At 38.5% G+C, this 22,168-nt stretch overlaps 1 protein-coding gene across 7 annotated transcripts in view; it reads left to right on the forward strand.

Annotated features, from left to right (window-relative positions):
* The window catches only part of LOC137030020 (multiple PDZ domain protein), a 129,252-nt gene that overhangs the window by 6,417 nt on the left and 100,667 nt on the right, over positions 1-22,168 (forward strand). For all 7 annotated transcript variants that reach the window (XR_010896376.1, XM_067399946.1, XM_067399948.1 and 4 more), the window contains exon 3: positions 17,661-17,830. Coding sequence is in view for 6 of the 7 variants with exons in the window: in XM_067399946.1 (XP_067256047.1) it covers positions 17,661-17,830 (170 nt within the window). In the remaining variant the exon portion in view is untranslated. The remainder of the gene's footprint in view (positions 1-17,660; positions 17,831-22,168) is intronic.

Raw genomic sequence — 22,168 nt, forward strand, 5'->3', positions numbered from 1 at the left:
ATTACATTCAAAAGACATAAATTATATTTGGGAGGCTGCATTCCCTTTCTGCAAGATGTAATTTAAATAATTGTAATTACTAAATAATAATTATTATATTTAGCAGTGAAATGTGACCTGGACAAGTTTTGTAAGATAAATCTTTTTGTTCTCTTTCAAACATTTGTTCAGTATCTCACTATGGGAAATGCCTCGGGCGTGACTAATCCTGGAAGCACCGATTACCCCACGTCTGTCTGTTGACAGACCAATCACAATAGTGATCCAGGAGTCCTGCCTCCTTAATATATATCGCTGCTAATGGTCCCCACTTCATTCTCGTTCTCTTCCCTACAAATTTGGAAGCTATCCTCAGCAGATCCTTGTAAGGGGTGGTCGCTAAACTGTTCAAAGACGAGCTGTTATTTTAGGTATGTCGCCGAATGCGGCTGCTTTTCTGAGGAAATATTCAGTGTTAAAGTGAATATTTTTCTTTCTGCTGTTTTTCTATTCCTTATAGTGGGGACCAGTGAATCAAGGCAGGTTCTCACTTTCTTTCTCAAACAGTTACAGCACCTTTTTCTCAGTTATTCCTTCACGTTAAGTGAAGTGACCGATGAATCGATTCCGCCATATTACGGGAATAATTGCTAATAAGACCCGATATTGAGAGGCACGTTGTGGTGATCTTGTAAATCTCCTGGTGTTCCCATATCTGTTATGGCGACTGTGAACCCATCCAGCATTGGAGTGAAAGATCCGTCTTTGCCATGTGTGTGTGGGTCTACGATTTCTTCAAAGACTCTCACCCTCTGTGCATAGCATGTTTTAAAGTTAGACACACACGGGTTGCGCTTGCTAATCCCGAGTGCTGCCCGCACTGCTCTCATTTCCCATTAAGGGTTTTAGAGGGGCGGGGACAAGTCACGGCTGCGACTAAAGGCCCCGGTATACTTCAAACGAAATCGAAGAACGAACTGATGTGACGTCATTTCGAACAAAATCAGGCCAAAACGAAGTTCGTTTTGTGTTCTTTTTGGAAGTTCGAAACAACTTTCAGGAAAGTGCAAAACACCTTCGTACTACCATTGGTCAGTGACGATAATGTTATAGGAGGTGTACGCCGAGGCTCCGCCTTCACTCGTGTGGAGCGCATCTTTGACTCATTTCGTGTGTTTGAGTTTGTCAAGGTAAGAGCTCCGTGGGTGAAAACATGAATACACTGGATAGCAGCTTTATAGTACAAAATGAAGTTGTGCTTGTAAAAAAACGAGGCACTGTTTTTCATGTTTGATACTGTAAAACTGCTTGATTTTAAGCAATCTATTGAATAAAGTGCTATATGAAGACGTGACGTGACTGGAGTGCTAATTTGCAGAGATCGTGCTAACATACCCATGTTGCAGCCCTGCCAACATGTACGCATTTTGCGTACCAAGTACGCATTTTGACCTCAAAGTACGCTGGTACGATTTGTCACTCTGTACTACGCAAAAACCCGGTGAGTCCTCTGTGCGCGCGTACTAGTACTCAAATCCCGCAAAAGAAAGAGTTTGACCAATCATATCGCTGGGTTCATTTCTCCAAATAGCAAGCGAGACCGCATAGATGAGAGACCGCAAATCGACAGCTACACAAAATCCCGCGCGACCCTTCTTCCACTCTTGCAGTCTCAGTGACTGAATTCTCAGGCGAGGACAGTACAGCAGTCACGGTACTTCTGACTCCTTGAGGCAAACGGGTATAAAATACTCAAGTAATGTTGAACAACAAATCTAAATAAAATTGAAATCGCTATATGGCTTAGTGATTATGAAAGTGCTGTGATGTGTGACTGACTGACAAGAGCGAGTCTGGAGAAACAGGCGTTTATTTATTTATTCTCAGTGTTGAGAATAGGGGTGGGACAAAATATCGATATGGCGATATATCGTCATGCTTCTCTGTGCGATACGAGAATCGTATCGCTGCGCCAAATATCGATATTTTAATTTAAAAAAATAAAGCGCTATATATAGATTTCTTTGCTCATAACGTCCTACTTCAAGGCGGCGTTCAACACATGAATGAGGGAAACGTGAACTTAAGTTAACTAGCCTAAGAAAAAGAGGTTATTAACAGGATGGCGGACAGCAGTGTGAGTAAAATAGATGCCCCAGCCACGTTTAAGTTCAAAGTCTTGACGCACTTTTATACCATTGATGTGACAGTCGTAGTCATCTTTGACGTTCTTCACCGCGCGCTTACACGGGAGCATTTGAAAGCATATATTAGGGATCCTCTGATAAACGCCTGCTTTCGAACGCTCCTGTGTATATCTAAGCACTTGAACGTCAAAGGGGTCTGTTTGCACCTGGTGACTTCATGCATTTTCTCTGATCGGATGGCTATCTGATCGTGAAAAGACCAGGTCTAAATGCCTAAAAACGCATTTGAGACGGATTTAAATCCGATCGCTCAAACCACTTCAGGAGATGGTCTGGGACGCATTCCAGTCAAAACTGTCTATGCTCAGTCTAAATGCATCTGGTTGTTGAAACTACATATGTAAATTTTACTTCTCCCAAAAATACTAAAACTGAAACATGTGAGAGTCAGATATGAGAACGCTACTGCATCACACATCGCCGCAGATCTCTTCAGCAAGCTGACGCGCAAACTGCCGCATATGAAAGTGAAAGTAAGTCGCAGACGCATAACACACAGTTATCTTCATTAAAAGTAATGAGACCTTTTACCAGTGCTGTTGCCGCTCTCTCCTATTACAGTCTTTGATTTTGAAATTAACTGATGGTCAATAAAATGCACCTCATATTTCTTGCTTTCGGTGACGTGAACTCTATTAAATGTACATATAAGATCAGATTTATCCGTTAACCTGCACTTAACCTTTTCACGTGCATTTTGTTTTCATATTAAGACCAATATCGCGATGTATCATTATAGGATTGTCTAGCGATATATCGATTATCGTAGAATCGCTGACTCGCGATATTATCGTTATCGTGAGCCATTTATCGTGATAGTATCGTATCGTGAGGTACCCTCCGATTCCCACCCCTAGTTGAGAAACGTATAGCCTACATGTGTTGCGTTATTGTGTTAATACTAACTAAAGTACCTAATTATGTTACATAGCCTACTTATTTTGTATGAAAACTAGCACATTTAAAAGCACCGTTGTCTCAGTGCTGCGCGAGCTCTCTCATACACACAAACGCGCGCGAGCACAGAGAGGGAAGATCATTGTAAAATGAAAATTGCCGTGGTTTAAAATTTGTTCTTGCTTGTGTTATTTTTTTGTCAGAAAACATTTTTAATTATCCACCCGTGTTTATAAGATTCGGTAAATGGCGGACTCTTTAGTTAACACAACCCCTCGTTATATAACTAACTTCTTTATATTCTTGAATACTCGATTCGTTTTGCCCTTATGGGTCCTGTCTATTCACTGTTTACTGTTTTCTATAAATATGTTTGTATTGGCTAACCTCTGCGAATGTTTGTCTTGTTCAAATACATGTTACAAATAGATAGGCCTACCTTTTTTTCTTGTGGGATTTACTATCCAATATTATTCCAATATCCAAATATTTTAGCATATTTGGATATTGGAATAATAAATTAAGTATTTTAAATGAATCACATGTAAACTCAATGTTTACTCTTTTCTAAGGGTTTCTTAATTTTAGACTAGTTTTCATTACAAAACCTGTGTAAAGGACGCAACTGTCAGGTTAGTTGTATGTAAATAGAGCCTACTTGAAATTGCAAATAAAAATGTTTAGTCCATATTAAATATGTGAATGTGATTCACTTGTGGTTGTCAGTTTGTATAAGCACACATTATGCAATCCAATATTAATAATGAATAAAAAAAATGCTTTTGAGCAGGTGTAGTGAAATTTTTAATTGTGTCAAATTATAAAAAACACTGGTACTCAAAAAAATTTTCCAAGGTTGGCAGGTCTGCATGTTGTTATGTTCAGACGCTTTTCTTATGCTTTCTATAAAAAATTCTTGCTGTTTTCTCATTTTTGTTGTGTTTATTTTATTACTGAGAAGAAAGTGCACGGCACATATTTTACATATTCATATAACCGTCGCTCTCAGCAGTGTGGGCGGCGTCAGATGTTCGTTTACAGTATATCGCTGGTCACGCATTTCGAACTTCGTTTTACTCCTAAACGAAGAACGAAAAAGAACTTTGTTTGAAGTATACCTGGGCCTTAAAGGAGATCCAAGTTTTTTCGCACTTCCCATGGAGATAGATGAGATTCTTCTCAGCCCTGGTGAGAGCTGATGGATGAGATCTCTCCTGAACTTCGCCCACCTCTTTGAATCAGACCCTTTGGTGGGTGACAAAAAGAATGAAGATGATGAGGTGATTGCTCATCTCTTGTAGGAGGATTTAGGGTATGTTTACATGTCAACGATGTAAAAAAAAAAAAAAGGAAGTATTTTCTTTGTATAGATAACAACACTGTCAAAGCGATCCACGTTCATACAGAACTGCAAAAACGATCTATTATCCATGCTAGGTCAGTAGTTAGAAATGTCAGTTTGTAAAGAAAGTGTGCACATACGCATTATTTTTACAGAGCACTCGGGCCCAAACACATAATATGCATGTGCATGCCATCACTGTTTTCACAGATCTGCATTTTTGTTGTTTACACAGAGATGATAACAGTATTGTTTTCAAAAACTTCCACTTTGAAACACGTTTTCAAAAGTTTCCGTTTTCAATCCCCAAAAACACATTTGTTGTGTAAATGAACGGCCAAAATGCATAAAAAGTTTTCTGTTTTTAGTTGAAAATGGTGTTGTGTAAACAGCCCGAGAGGAAGATGAGGAGGATGCTATCCCCCCTCCTAAGCTTTCTTCTAGACCTGGCAGTGCCATAGATGAGTCCCTATGCCAGGGGAATTAGACCTCATTAAAATGAAAAGAGCAGCTGCTAAACTCTCTATCAACTGGCCATCTCAGCAATAAGGCCAAGGCATGGAGAGGGATTTATAAGCCTGTCTTCATGCACTTTCCCAGTCAAGCAGCTGATTCCAGCCGTCCCATGCACAGAGAAGCAACATTTCTGGGACATAACATTCTCAGATAGGGTGCCTGTTAAAGGTTTCTCCAGGCTGGACTTTCGCAACATGTAAGATTTGGGTGTCCAGGGGTTGGGTCTGTCAGGCTTGTCAGAGAGGGAGAAGGCAGAGTTCCTTGATGTCCCTGTGGAGTTGAAACCCACCCAAACTCGACCCACCCAAACCCTCATGTCCTGCTGAGGGGGACAGTCAGGGTACATAAACCCTAGCCCCCGCCCCACCTCAGCAGTCAATGCAGGCGGAGGTTCACCCAAACCAGCCCCAGCCCAGAGGTGAGACTTAGTTTGTGGCAGTTCCGTCCTATTCTATTCTGGATTTGCGGACCCTCAAAAATCACCTCAGAAAGTACCAGATCAAAATGCTGACATTAAAGGTGTCATCTCACTTTATTTGTCCCAAAGACTGGCTTACGTTAGTCGATCTGAAGAAAACAGAAAACACAAAATTCCTCAAGTTTGCCTATTAAGGCACAGCCTACAAATTTTTGACGGTTCCTTTCGGGCTGAGAGTGTTCAGCAAGTGTGTTGAAGCAGCTCTGACACCGCTGAGAATAGTGGGTCTAAGAGTGTCAGCTTATTTGGATGATCTGCTCCTCTGTGCTACAAAAATGACACAAAAGTACTTGTGTCTCATTTATAAAAAATAAACTAGACGAAAAGCTTCTTGGTGCCAACAAAAGAGCATACTCTACCTAGGTCTCAGACTGAAATCAAACCTGTATCAAGCATTTCTATCAGAGGAGCTCATCAGGTCAATTTGAGGCTGTTTATCCCTTTTTCTGAAGGTGAAGAAGGTCCCATTTAGACTATGTTTACTTCTTCTGGGACTGATGGCCACGACCGTCTCGGCTTACAGTGTGGGTGCAGTGCTAGGGCAAGATGGCAAAAAGGAAACATCCCTTCTTGCTATAGTATGCACATGTAGACCTTCTAGAACTGTTAACAGTGTTTCTGGCATTGAAACATTTTGTGGAGTGCCTAAAGAACCACCACATTTTGAGCATATCAGACAACAAAACAGTGGTGGCATACATAAATACCAGGTGGCACACGTTCTCTTCAGCTTCACTGTCCTAGGAATAATGAATATGGGGGGCGGATATCCTATCCAGATGGAATTCCTCTCTACAGAGAATGGACTCTCCACCCTCAGTTGGTGAGCCAGTTGTGGGAGAGGTTCAGCTGTAGTTGCCATAGATCTCTATGCCTCTCATGAAAACACCTATGGGTGTGGATGCTCTAGAGTAGTAGTTCCCAGTCCTGGTCCTGGAGGCACCCCAACACTGCACATTTTGCATGTCTCCTTTCTCTGACATGCCCTTTTCAGGTCTTGGAGCAGAGGTTGTATATTATAGGGAGATGAGAGTGTCTGAATATCTTACCATTGGAGAAAGCGTAATGGCTAACTTAATCTTAAACTGAGATCTGTTCTTCAGCAAAATCTCCATGTCCTGTAAATTCTTTGATTTTTAAAGAAGCATCTTTTGCATATTTGAACCCTTTTCAGCTGTGCCTGTATTTGAGATACATCTGTTCACACTGAGGACAACTAAGGGACTCAAACACTCTAAACTATTAAAAAAGCTGCAAACATTCACTGATGGTCCAGAAGAAAACACAATGCATTAAGAGCTGGGGATTTAAACTTTTTGAATTGGATGAATTGTACTTTTTTTGTCTTCTGGGAAACACGTATATAACTTTTGTAGCTTCCAACGGGCAGTACTAAATGAAAAAATAATAAAAACTTGCACGTCATCTTCTTGTTCAAAAGTTTTCACCTCCCGACTCTTAATGCATTGTGTATAACATAAGAATAAAATAAGAATAGTCATGAATCATCCAGGTAACAACACAGTATTAAGGGTATGTAAACTTTTGAACTGGGTCTTTTTTATAAATGTAGCTATTATTTTGTCTTGTGGAATTTTCTTGATCCTTATTTTTTTAAAATGATTAACATTTTTGCATATTCTGCAAGGGGTATGTAAACTTTTGAGCTCAACTATACATCATTGAGTTGATTGACATGCCTGTTTCGGACAGCATATCTGCAATACATGAGTTATCTATATCCCGTAGTGAGATACCGAACGAATGTTTGAAAGAGAGATTTAGGTTACTTACGTAACCCCAGTTCTCTGATCACAGAAGTGAGGTATCGCACTACACTTCCCTCCTTGCAGTTGCATGGAGAAGTGATATTCTGAGAATGAAGTGGGGACTGTTAGCGGCGATAGATATTAGGGAGGCGGGATTCCCACATCACTCTTGTGATTGGTCTGTCAACTGACTAATACTGTGTAATTGGTGCTTCTAGGATTGGTCATGGCCGAGGCATTTCCCATAGTTTTTCTTTTTTTTTTTTCCTTTTTTTTTTCTAATCAAAATTCATACCATTACTACCATTCATAAGTTTGAGGCGAGTAAGATTTTATTTTATCATTTTTTAAAGAAATTTATACTTTTAAATTGGTCAAAATTGACAGTAAAAACAATGATAATGTTTCAAAATATTCTGTCAAATCAGTGGTGTTCTTCTGAACTTTCTATTTATCAAAGAATCCTGAAAATGAATGTATCATGGTTTCTTTAAAAATCTGAAGCATCACAACTGTTTTCAACATAAGAAATTTTTCTTGAGCAGCAAATCAGCATATTAGAATGATTTCAAAAATTCAGCTTTGACATCACAGGAATAAATTACATTTTTAAAATATATTAAAATAGGAAAAAGATATTTTAAATTCTAATACTATTTTACTGTTTTACTATATTTTTGATCAAATAAATGCAGCCTTGGTGAGCAGAAGAAATTTCTTCATAAAAAATGAAAACCCTACCGACCCCAAACTTTTGAATGGTATAAAATATAAAGCATATAAAGCATACTGTATATCAATATAAATGGTATTGCCTCATTTTTATATTGATTATAAAAAATATATCACACAAATTCAATATACTGCCTGGCCCTAGTGGGGAAAAAAAGAAAGTTGAAAGAAAGAGAGAATGTTTCACTCAGTGTGAAATTTTTCTTGGACCCAATGGTTGTTGTGGGATTGTTTACAGTCAGTGGTTTCTGAAGAGGTACATAGCTCCACATACTCCACACACACTGGTTTAGTCACACTCTGTGAGAATGGAAATGACCTCGACTGGTTCACACAAACCTGGTGGCTAGAACAGCTCTCTAATGCCCCCGGCAGGAGCACAACGTCTGAGTCCCAATAGCAGCATTCTGAGGCTTATCCAAGCGTTAGCCAGGCATGGCTGCACAAACCAGTCACACACAACAACTCAATCCCCTCATACTGCATCCAAAGATGTTGAACCAGGAACATGTTGCACTTGGTGAAATCAGGTTCTACATCATGGTGACCTTTGATTAACTAAAGCACATGTAAAGTACTTGATTATAATTTTAATTGTAGTTTGTTATTCAATATTACATTGTAATTTCATATATTTTAAATGTACAAAATTGCAACACAATAGGGATCACTACAGTCAAAGATCATATTACATTATTTGAGCATATAGCCTAATTAATAAGCTCTACCCAACCACTTTTGCATTTTTTTCACTGCATTTTTTAAAAATTGTATAAATGTCAGCGTCCTCATGTTTCATTGTGTTTCCCTTTGACCCAGTTTCCCAGTGTGTCTGATTGTTTGATTACTTCACCTGTTCTGTTTATTACCTCATCAATTCCCTTTGTTTGCTTTATGCATTTATACCGTGTTCAGTGAGATTCCTCGTCCATTCTCGTCAATGTTAGATGTGTTAGTGTGAGTTATCTGTCTGTTCTCCTGAGTTGTATCATTAAATTCTAGTATTCCTATTCTCCTTTGTCTTCGTGCTGATTCCACTACACGTTACGTGACAAAAGAACGGACCTTAACTGTGATTTTTTTGTTTGCGGCGTTTTTTCTTCAGTTTTGTTTCTTTTTTCCCATGGACCTACCCGATGTAAAGCTTCTCTGCCTGGAGCAGGGAGACCGCTCGCTGGAACACACTAGAGACTTTCTCCAGCTTGTGTGCCAGATTCACTTCCTGGACCGCTCGCTCTGTGTATTTTATCACACCGGCCTGAACGAGCGGTCCAAGGCACGCATTCCACTGGCCGGTCTGACAGAGGATTTCGCCGCATTCGTTGACTGGGTGCTGGTGAACAACAACTCCCTGTTCACCATCGGCCCAACCGAGGATGACACCAGCCCCACTCCACATCCAGAGACCAGCCATCCGACAACGTGCACAATGGAGAGACGAGAGCCCACTGCAGACCGTGGACTTCAACCTGCCACGATGGATGAGGCCGAACCTGAAGTGAGGAACGAACGGAGTTGTCGTCCCAGAGCTTGACCCACAAGGTATGTCTGACCAGGTGTGTGAGCCTGTTACATCTTGTGCTGCTGAGGGAGCATTAGTGGAGTTCGAGGGCTGGGAGGAAGGCGCCGTCCACAACCTCACCATGGTGAATGGTGTCGCTATGGCAACTGGAAAATTTGTTGGACTGTTGTATTTGAGGAGGTAATTCCCCTGTTTCTCCTGTCCCCACTGGTTCCAACTAGCCCTGAATTTTCTGTTTCCCCTCTGGTTCTGTCCAGCCCTGAACTGTCCATTTCCCTGTTGGTTCTGTCCAGCCCTGAACTCTCTGTTTCCCTGCTTGTTCTGTTCAGCCCAGTATCTCCTGTGATCCTTCCCAAACTCCCTCTCCCACCTCTTCTTACTGCCAGTCCCTGCCTCCACTAGTACCCTTCAGTCCCTCTACATCTCCTACACCCAGGTGTGTGGATCTGCTTCTGTGCTTCAGGCCACCAGCTCCGCCTAAACCAGAGGATCCCCTGGCTCCGCCTCCAGCCTCTGAACCCAACACTCCACCGTGGCCTGTCGACGCATTATCTCCATCTTGGCTCCACCTGAAACCTTCAGCCTTACGACTCCACCGGGCTCCCTCGTCCCACAGGCTTTGCCTTGGTCAGACGTCATCCTACCTGCACCTTCGGTTCCACCTGGCTCCGCCTTCCCCCTGGCTATGCCTTCCCCCTGGCTCCGCCTTCATCCTCAGTCCCACCTCCTCAGTCTTCAGGTTCCCGCGTTCCACCTCGGATGCTCGTCGACACGGCTCCATCTCAGTCTCCCGTGAATGCATTGTCGTGTGGTGTCTCCATCGGCCGTGCCCAGGGTGGCGCCTCTCAAGTCTCCACCATGGCTCCTCCCATCTTCGACTTGTCATGGTTCGTCTCTGGACCAACATCTGGCTCCTCCTGCTCCAGGCTCCCCTTGGCTCCTCCCACCCTCCATTCCCTCATGGACTGTTTTTTTTTTTTTTTTTTTTTAATTCACTATTTTTGTCCCTCTTCCTCATCATTCTCCAGAGCCCCTGCCCTCCCTCCTCTGTTGGACCTTGCTTGGCGCAAGGACGCACCTTTCCAGAGGGGGGCATACTGTCAGAGTCCTCATGTTTCATTGTGTTTCCCTGTGACCCAGTTTCCCAGTGTGTGATTGTTTGAGTACCTTCACCTGTTCTGTTTATTACATTATCAGTTCCCTTTGTTTGCTCCATTCATTTATACCTTGTGTTCTCCCTCATTCCTCGTCCATTCTCGTCAATGTTAGATGTGTTAGAGTGTGTTATCTGTCTGTTCTCCTGAGTTGTATCATTAAATTATAGTATTCCTATTCTCCTTCGTCTTCGTGCTCTTTCCACGTTACTTGGCAATGTTCTTTGAGGTCGAGTTATAATTTAGAAGTAATAGGGTATTTTCTATCTTGTTTTTGACTCTCTCTTTAAAACACTTCGTTCTGATAGCCGTGCCACAATCAAAACTTGGAGAAAAAACCCCACTGCTATGATTGAGTAACAGTTTTGCATATTAAAATAATATTCAATGTCCCCACCATTACACAAGTGGAATTTAGAAAAATTCAGATGGTGAAATAATCATCTTTATATTTATTCCTTATGTATTTGTGAGGTAGCATTGTATTTTATTACATTATATTAGTGTTGAAACGAAGATACTAGAAAGATGTTTATCTCGTTAGATAGTTGAAACAATTGCCAGCTGTGAAACATGTATGCGTAATACATATGCTTTATCAGTCTTGGTCTATAATGCGTAATAAGGTTAATGAACATCAAGAGGTCTGAGACCATTCCTCCATACAGAATCTCTTCAGATCCATCAGATTCAGAGGTCCATGCTTATGGACTCTTCCCACAGGTTTTTTTTTTACAAATAAATCAATTAATTGGTAAACATATTTGGCGTGCTGTCCGGGAGAGGGCTCCGAGCTCGGTGATCGGCCCGAACACAGAGTACCCCCCCTTTTAGGTTATATGACGTAACCCAGAGAGTGTGAGGAGACGGGGTGGTGGAGGGATTCTGGAAACTGTCGAGGATCCTTGGGATCCTTAAGTTTGACTGTGATTATATATAGGCCTGAACTCATGCTGATTGGGTAGATATGTTGATTACAGATTGTTGACAGCTGGTTGAAATGACATGATGAGATGACGTAATGATTGTGTAGCTTATTTGACTTGTTCCTTCTGAACTACGTTTAATAAAACATAATTTGGGTCAGGGGACTGTTATGTCCATGGCAAAACCTTCATTCTGTGGTCAGTGAACTACTCTGTTGTTTGTTTTGAGATGTGCTTTGGATCATGTCCATGCTGGAAGTGTCAGTCAGGTGTTAATTTAATATTTGCTGGTACTTGAGTTTATGATACCGTGTATCCTAACAAGTTGTCCAGGGTCTTTTGAAGAAAATTAGCCTTGCAGAATTAAATATGCGGAATGAGGTGCTTTTCTACATGGCCTCTGTCTATGCCAAACCCATCTCTGGTGTTTTTCCAAATAGCTTTATTTTGGTCTCATCTCTGGTCATAAATCCCAGTCCCGCTGAAAGTTCCAGTAACAACCGGCAAACTGTAGGTCCATGAGATTGCTGTTTGATGTCACTAAAGGCTTTTTTTATTGCAACCTTCCCAAACAAGTTGTAATTATATAGGTGATGTCTGATAATAGTTTTGAAGATTTTCTGACCCCAAGACCCAACTAGCATCTGCAATTCTACAACTTTGATCCTTACATTCTGTTTTGTGACTCAGACCATCCTCTCAGTGCATGTGGGGCCAGTAGACACACGTCCTCTTCCAGGTAGAGTGTTACCATCTCCAGTTAATTAAGGGACTTTTTACAACTAGTCACTTCATGCGTTTTCTCTGATTGGATAGCTATCTGATGGCAAAAAGATCAGGTGTAAATGTCCTCTGACACGCTTTCAAAACAGATTTAAAACGGATCAGTCAAACCACTTCAGGAGGTGGTCTGGGGTCCTGTTTACACCTGGTATTAATATGCGTTTTGGTCGATCAGATCACAACTGGATGATGCTAAATACAGGTCTAAAACGTTTTGATCTTGTCCACTTTTGACCACTTCCAGAGGTAGTCGAAGAGGTGGTCTTGTGGCTGGCAGAGCAGAAAGGAAAGCTGCTGCTCTCTGTATGTTTTTCCATCACCTCTGGGCGTGTTCATATGTGGGTCAATGATGTGACGCCTACATTTTCTGTCTAGTTGCATTTTTTTCAGTTAACATTTTGGTTTAAATGCATAAAAAGATTATTCAATTATTCAAATTGAATTTTCTGCACTAATTGGCAGGATTTCCAACATGTCCATTTTATGAAATATCATGTGGTGTGACCAACAAAAAAACGACCACTTTGGGACTTTCATGTTGAAATCCATTCAAAGACAGGAAATTGCATCATATACCAATTTGCGAAGGACCCATGGAAGCAGCATACAGGTTTGTAACTCTGTCTTAAATTTGAAAAAAAAAAAAAACTTTTTAACAGCTGGTATGTAGTTCCCACATTTGGATATCATATGGTAGAAAAAACTATTAACATTGAGATATTTCTGCAAATATATACTTTTATCACAAATTTCACAGTGACCTTTTGTACGAAACTAGCTTGTTTTGTTTCAGTGGCCAATTCTGTGCCTGTAAATTTTGACTGAATTTGAAAATATCATGTGGTGTGACCACTGCAGAGTGTTTTTCATGATAGATTGTCCTAGATTGGCAGTTTTTGTGCTTTTATATTCAATTGATGATTTATATACATAAAGTACTTTATTTTAATATAATGTGGAATAGATTTTTATGCTATTTGGGTCATTTTAAAAAAAATATTTCAGACAGTTTGTATTGTACAAATATTTCAGACAGTTTGTATTATACAATATGAGAAAAATGTATTTGGTTTGTAGTCTAGTTTGGTAATTGTCATTTATTGTTTATTTATTTATAACTATTTCAATCTATTTTACCAGATGCCACTTGCAAGCAAAAACCACTGGCCCAAAAACCGCTGACGTGGCAATTAATTAATTTCAACTTAAATGAAATGGTGCACTTATGTTTGCGATGTGTTTTTTTTTTTAAATATAAAAAATGTTTAGAAAATTTGTGTTCATGAAAATTCTGTAAAAATTACATCTACTCTGGTTTAAATCCATTTTTTTTGTATAAAATTGAGTGTTTATTGGTCTCTTTAAATAGATTTGAATTTTAAGGTCTTCGTGTAATTTGGAGCGACCACATATCATGTGGTGCGACCAATAATAACAATAACTGTATTAAATTAAAAATAAAATATCTAATTTCCGTGGCTGAAATATGAATCACTGATACAGTATGCTTAAGTGAATGGTATTTTTAAAACATATTTATCAGTTTTATGTGATTTACAGGAAAAAAAGTTTTAAACTACATTTAAGAAGGCAACTCTGAAGTTATAGAGCAAAAATATAAGGTCATTCTTTACAGAATCTCAAACGAATTGCAAATAATTTGTTTCTAAACACTTTAATTACTGAGAATTTGTTAAAAAAATGTTAAGCATGTTAAAGAAATTAAGAAAAATCACTGTCACACCATATGACATTTTTTAAGGCTATGGCCAATTCATCTATAAAAAAACACTAAAATCACTTTATTTAATATTAATTTATGTGTACACAACTTTTTATTTAAACAATTGCAATAGATTAAAATTGGCCTGTCAAATCCTTTTGTCATTGACCCATGTACATTGAACAAGTTTATTTTGTCCATTAGATCAAAAGATCTGAAAAATATTTACCTGCCCATAGAACCTCTCCTCGAAAAAATCAGTACAGAAGTGGTTGAAAGTGGACAAAAGAGACAGATTAAAACACCAGGTGTAATAGGTATTTGTCTCCCTTGTCTATACTTGTGATCCGATCAACCAAAACGCATCCTAATACCAGGTGTAAACAGGGCCTGAGATGCATTCCAACTGAAACTGGACAAGTGTAAATGCATTTGGTTGTTGAGACCACATATGTAAATGTTATGTAAATGCAGCTCTCATTGTGTTTTTGCAGCTCTGTTTCATTGGCTTGAACTCCGTTAAATTTGCATATAGAGCATGAATTAAAGAATAGATTTATGTGGCCAAGTGTAAATGGACCCCGTTTTAACAAATCAGATAGCTATCCAATCAGTGAAAACACATTAAGTGACCAGGTGTAAACAGGCCCTTAAAATTCTTAATTATTGCCCAGATAATGATGAGCTGTAAGTATTCCAACAATTAAACCATTATCTTATAGCCATTTTATGATTTGTGAAGCTCAACACCCTTTTATCACACGTCATTACTGTATTCTCAGGTCTTTCCCATAGTGATGGAGACCATAGGAATTTGACCTTTGTGACACTTCATATTTGTAGCCCAGTGAAACAGGAAATCATGTGTTCCTGATCACTAAGGTGAACTTAAAGGGTTAATTCACAAAAAAATGAAAATTTTGTCATTAATTACTTACCCTCATGTCGTTGCACACCTGTAAGACCTTTGTTCATCTTCGGAACCCAAATGAAGATATTTTGATAAAATCCGATGGCTCAGTGAGGCCTCCTTTGACAGGAAGTTAATCTACACTTTCAATGCCCAGAAAGATAGTAAAGACATATTTAAAACAGTTCATGGGACTACAGTGGTTTAACCTTAATTTTATGAAGTGACGAGAATACTTTTGGTGCGCCAAGAAACACAAAATAAATAAAATTGTGACTTTATTCAACAATTTCTTCTCTTCCAAATCAGTCTTCGACGCACGTTCACGAGAGCACCACGAAGAATGCATGTGGTGATGCTAGATACATTTGTTGCCTCATTGTCTGAATTATCGAAACTTCAGTTAGATTTTCATTCATTATTATTTTTTGGGGTGCCAATAATTTTGGCACACATATTTTGGAGAAAAAACATATTTATATTTTCTTACTGAAATAGTAAGAGCCCACTGTATAGTTGACAGGATAACTTGCGGTGTTTCATGTAAATGAATGAATGTACCCTCATTTGTCGCACTGTTACACTTATATTCAGTGTTCATCATTTTCAGTAAAGTAAAAATAGAGTGAGTACATTGTTTTGATGATTTGTGCTACCCGCTCATACTGTGCTACCTCCCATTAAAACAGTAGGTAGCACAATTCGATAGCATCTCAGAGGCATCTCTATCGTTTTGCTGCTCAAGTAATATTTACTACTACATGATGTGTGAAATGGTGGGCGGGGCTAAAGAGGCAATAATGTAGAAGTAGGCATTGAATCTTCTTTAGCAGAGATGGTCTTTCGTCACACTGTGATGCCAGCCCCACAGTGAGACAAAATCCGTAGCGAGTCATTTTGGGAACTTGGTTTCAATAAAAGCTGTTTTTGTACTAACAAGGAAGATTTGAGTTCTGAAACTTGAGGATATTGGTATACAACAGGATATTGGTATAATACAATGACCTTCTTACATTTTATGTTGCTGTTTTGGTTTAATTTTCAAGGACCTTTAGTTTGTTATCATTATATCCTGTTTTCATTTGGTTGTCATGGTAATAAATTGTTTCATTGATTAGTGCACACCTGTTTCGTATTGAATTCTGTTATCTTGTTTATTCTTTTGTTTGATTTAATAATGTTTTTAGCTGCAAATACATCTGCTATGCCTCTAGCCTCCTCATCATAAACATGACATACCTCTTATTATGTTAAAGGTGCCCTAGATTGTTTTTTTACAAGATGTAATATAAGTCCTAGGTGTCCCCTGAATGTGTCTGTGAAGTTTCAGCTCAAAATACCCCATAGATTTTTTTTTTTATTAATTTTTTTAACTGCCTATTTTGGGGCATCATTAACTATGCACTGATTTTTTCAGCACGGCCCCTTTAAGAGATGTGTTCCCTCTGCCCCACGAGCTCTCGACTATACATTGCATAAACAAAGTTCACACAGGTAATATAACCCTCAAATGGATCTTTACAAGATGTTCGTCATGCATGCTGTATGCATGCTTCGAATTATGTGAGTAAAGTATTTATTTAGATGTTTACATTAATTCTGAATGAGTTTGAGGCTATGCTCTGTGGCTAACGGCTAATGCTACACTGTTGGAGAGATTTATAAAGAATGAAGTTGTGTTTATGAATTATACAGACTGCACGTGTTTAAAAATGAAAATAGCAACGACTCTCTTGTCTCTGTGAATACAGTAATAAACGATGGTAACTTTAACCACATTTAACAGTATTAGCAACATGCTAATGAAACATTTAGAAAGACAATTTACAAATATCACTAAAAATATCATGATATCATGGATCTTGTCAGTTATTATTGCTCCATCTGCCATTTTTCGCTGTTGTTCTTACTTGCTTACCTTGTCTGTGCACAGATCCAGCCGTTAATACTGCCTTTCCTTGTCTAATGCGTTGAATGGGCTGGCATTATGCAAATATTGGGGTCATACATATTAATGATCCCGACTGTTACGTAACAGTCGGTGTTATGTTGAGATCCGAGTGTTTTCCAGAAGTCTTTTAAACAAATTAGATTTACATAAGAAGGAGGAAACAATGGAGTTTGAAACTCACTGTATGTCTTTTCCATGTACTGAACTCTTGTTATTCAACTATGCCGAGGTAAATTCAAATTCTGATTCTAGGGCACCTTTAAAATTTCGCGGAAAATTTGATTTCTCAATTCATGACCCCTTTAAGGCAGCAGTGTAAAAGTGTTTTTTTTCCCCCAGCTTTTTCACTGTGAATATCTTCTGTGAATTATTGACTTCTCTGTTTCCTTTCTCTGTTCTGTGAGAGGAATGTGTACTATGCGTTTGTACCCATGAGGCAATCTGTGCGATTAGAAGACAATTCACCTCCTTGCGGCAATCAAACCCTCCACAGAAAACACTCCACGCCACTCTGAAGATGAATGTATTCGAAGACGCTCTCCTCTCAATTATTTATATATATTCCCTCAGTATTTAAGTGGATAATGTACCTGTGAGAGAAAGAAAGTGAATTATATAAAACATTTCTACCGCAGCTCATCATAGCCGGAGACTGACCAATCTGTCACCATTTCTGATGCAATATTCAAACTTTAGTGAATAAACAAAAATGAAAGGCTGTCAAACCTGGAAGAGCTTATAAATTTGTGTGTGTGTGTGTGTGTATGGCAGATACCCAGCGTTGTCTGCAGGCGGTGGAGAGGTTACAGTCTCGATTGAAAGAAAAGGGAGCAGATGTTCCTGCTGAGGAGAAGCTGAACCTTCTGAAAGCGGTCTTGCAGAGTCCTCTATTTCACCAGATCCTCGCCCTCCAGAAATCAGTGCAACACCTGAAGGAGCATGTAAGAAAAAACACACAACACTGGAAAAATCCTCCTTATTTTTTGATAAACACCAAAACACTGCAAACAGAGTGAATTTACATTAGTAAAAGGATACATTGTCCAAAAATGAAAAATTTGAATTTATTTATTCACCCTTGTTCCAAACCCTTATGGGCCCTGTTTTAATGATCGAAGCGCATGGTATGAAGCGCATGGCGCAAGTGCATTTAGGGCATGTCCGAATCCACTTTTGCTAGTTTAACGTCAGGAAAAATGGTCGGCGCGGACGGCCTAAATGGTCTAAAAGGGTTGTCCCTATTCTCTTAATGAGTCATGGGTTTGTTTTGGGCGTAACGTGCAATAAACCAATCTGAGTCTCATCTCCCATTCCGTTTAAAAGCCAGTTGTGCTCACACCATGGCAGATTTGCTATTTACATGGTGCAAGCAGAAAAACTAAATGCTTCTCTCTAGTGAGGAAACGGATCTGCTTGTGCGTGAGGTTTAACGCCAGGACAAGCCGGATTCCACCAAAGCATTTTTATATTTATGCACACAATAATAATCTTTTACATTGTAATCCTTTTATTTTTAATATTTGGCATGTTTGTGTGCTGCTGCGTGTCTCTGTGTGTGTAATAAGCAGAGTGTACGCGCACATATAGGTGCATATTACTAACGCGCTCTTTAAATAATGAAAAAAATATTGCGCCATTGACTTTAGACCAGGTTTCAGTTGGTCAACGGTGCAGTCGTTTTCAGCAGCCTCAAAATAACAATGCGCCTGAAGACACCTCGTTTTCAGACCAGCACAAATGGGCGCAAATGCATTCGCTATTTAAACATCCTGGCGTAGGACGTGAAAATGATAACTGCGTCTGTCTGAAACTAGCAAAAAAACACTTGCTTCAAGCCTGGCGTTGCATTGCGCCAAGTGTATGAGAGGGCCCCAAGACTTTCTTCCTTTAGAAAATTTTAAATTTTGGACAACATTCAGATGGTTATTTTATATACAAGAACATTTACTCACCCCCATATCATCCAAGATGTTCATGTCTTGCTTTCTTCATTAGAAAAGAAATGAGAGTTTCTGAGGAAAACATTCACGATTCTTCTCCAAATAGTGGGGTTCACTGGTTGAAGGTCCAAATTGTAGTTTCAGTGCAGCTTCAAAGGGCTCTACGCGATCCCAGACGAGGAGTAAGGGTCTTAGTGAAACGATCGGTCATTTTCTAAAAAAAAATCCAAAAACATTTATATACTTTTTAACCACAAATGCTCATCTTGCACTAGCTCTGTGATTCGTAATCACATTACAAAGGTCATGCGTGATGTAGGCGGAAGTACCGATCCATTGTTTTCAAAGCGAACATGCAAAGATTAAGCCAAACTGCCTTTACAAAAAAAAGGTAAAACAACGATATCGGACGATTTTGAAGTTGGAGGACAAAATTAGATGAAGTTTTTCACCCTACCGCAGTACTTCCGCCTATGTCACGCGTGACCTTTCAACATAATGCGTGACACATCGCAGAGCAGTGCAAGACAAGCAATTGTGGTTAAAAAGGACTTGACAAAGGCTTTGCGCTGAAACATTGGTCAATAAAAACTTTCTGCAATTGAGAGTGCTGTCAAATCTCATATATATTTAGATTTATCTCTCTTGACCTGCACCTCGGACGGTGTGTGTTTCTTTATGTTTTTTTTTAAAAAAGGACTTGCCACTTAATCTGGACTAAAAGACTCTGGCATATTGTTTTATTGTTAAATGACAACAATGACAATTTTTTTTTTTTTTTTTAAGCATTTAATAAAAAATAAATTGTGGTTAAAAAGTAAATAAATTTTTATTTAAAAAAAAAAAAAAAAAAAAAAAATGACAGATCGTTTCGCTAGATAAGACCCTTATTCCTTGCCTGGGATCGTATAGAGAGCCCTTTGAAGCTGCACTGAAACTGTAATTTGGACCTTCAACCCAGTAAACCCTGTTGAAGTCCACTATATGGAGAAAAATCCTGGAATGTTTTCCTCAAAAACCTTTTTTTTTTTTTTTTCGACTGAAGAAAGAAAGACATAAACATCTTGGATGACATGGGGGTGAGTAAATTATCAGGAAATTTTCATTCAGAAGTGAATTAATCCTTTTAAAAGAGCCTTTTCTCCAGAACTGCTCAGTGATGGAATGTTTGTTTTTGTTTTTTTCTTCTTTTCAACTGGTTCATTCCTGTTTATAATTTTGATCAAATAATTTGTTAAAAAATGTAATTGAATTATTTATTAATAAATCAGACAGATTCATTTGTGAATTGGAGTCTAACACACTTGCATTTAAATCAGTTTGGTGACAACATTCAACATATATGAGGTTATGTGACAAAAATGTAGCACACTACTGTTTGTATTGTTTAGCACTTCACATACACTATCTTTGGGGTTAATTATGTATTTATTAAATTAATACTTTTTATTCAACAAGAATGCATTAAATTGATCAAAAGTGACAGTAAAAACTTTTCCACTAAAATATAAAGCAGCACAACTGTTTACAACATTGATAATAATAAGAAATGTCTCTTCAAATCAGCATATTAGAATAATTTCTGAAGGATCATGTGACACTAAAAAACTGGAATAATGATGCTTGAAAATTCAGCTTTGCATCACTGGAATAAATTACAGTTTAAAACATTTTACATAATATTTTACAATATGAATGTTTTTACTTTATTTTTGATCATATAAATGTAGCCTTGGTCAGCGTAACAGACTTCAAAACAATGTCAAAAACATCAAAAAATCCTACCTTACCCAAACCTTGCAACGGTAGTATACACTACTTATTTGGAAACGTAAAACTAATATTTCTTAATGGCGTGCGAAAGCAAAATATATAAAATATAAATATCTTAAAACAAATTTTTTTGTGAACTGTATATAGCGAAGTATGCAATAAGCAGTATACTGCGTTATGTCTGAGGTAGTTTCAGACGTGCTGTCACAGTTAATCTTAGGATTTGTGTTAAGTTAATTATGCAATGATATGTTTTGACATAGTCTGCTTTGAATCTTTGCTGCCCTGATCTGAGATGATTGAGATTACATGATTATTCAAATCACAAACAATTCAAACACTTGAAAATATTCATAAGTAAGATACAGCTTAATTAGTTGGGGGAAGAAGCTTTATTGATTGGGCAGATTTCGAGGTTTTCAAGCTCTGTGTGGACATGGAGAGTTTTGCACTGGCAGCCGTTCTGTCTAAAGTATGCGAGTTATGCTGGGGAGGCTGGAACAGAGGAATGGAGATTATCAAATCCCCACTGGCATTCCCTCTCGCTCAGTTCAGTCACATACTTATGAACCGCAGAGCGTAACATTGTTAACAGCCTGTGAGGAAAAAGGAAACCTAAAAAATCTAACCCTTGTGAAAAAGATGTTTGCTTAATTGTATTAAATGTGCCCTTGCAGTGTACTTCAAATCTTAAAAGTATATTTAAAACAAATTTTAAAAAGAATCTACTTGCATTAATATAATATTAGTAAAATAAAGGTCACTTAAGTGTACTTAAAGGTGCCATGGAATTGAAAATTGAATTTACCTCGGCATAGTTGAATAACAAGAGTTCAGTACATGGAAATGAGATACAGGTGAGTCTCAAACTCTAAGTATATTCTTATATAAATCTCATTTGTTTAAAAGACCTCTGAAGAACAGGCGAATCTCAACATAACGCCGACTGTTGCGTAACAGTCAAGATCATTAATATGTACGCTCCCAATATTTGCATATGCCAGCCTATAATCGAGGCATTACACAAGGGCAGCCAGTATTAACGTCTGGATGTGCACAGCTGAATCATCAGACTAGGTAAGCAAGCAAGGACAATAGCGAAAAATGAAAGATGGAGCGATAATATCTGACATTATCCATGATATCATGATATTTTTAGTGATATTTGTAAATTGTCTTTCTAAATGTTTCGTTAGCATGTTGCCAATGTACTGTTAAATGTGGTTAAAGTTACCATTGTTTCTTACTGTATTCACGGAGACAAGAGCCGTCACTATTTTCATTATTAAACACTTGCAGTCTGTATAATTCATAAACACAACTTCATTCTTTATAAATCTCTCCAACAGTGTGTAATGTTAGCTTTAGCCGCGGAGCACTATCAAACTCATTCAGAATCAAATGTAAACATCCAAATAAATACCATACTTACGCGATTAGACATGTTGCGTGACGGACACTTTGTAAAGATCCATTTTGAGGGTTATATTAGCTGTGTGAACTTTGTTTATGCACTGTTTAAGGCAAGTACGAGCTCCATGGGTGGGGAGCACAAGAATTTAAAGG

This window comes from Chanodichthys erythropterus, chromosome 11, assembly GCF_024489055.1.
Source record: "Chanodichthys erythropterus isolate Z2021 chromosome 11, ASM2448905v1, whole genome shotgun sequence".
NCBI lineage: Eukaryota > Metazoa > Chordata > Actinopteri > Cypriniformes > Xenocyprididae > Chanodichthys > Chanodichthys erythropterus.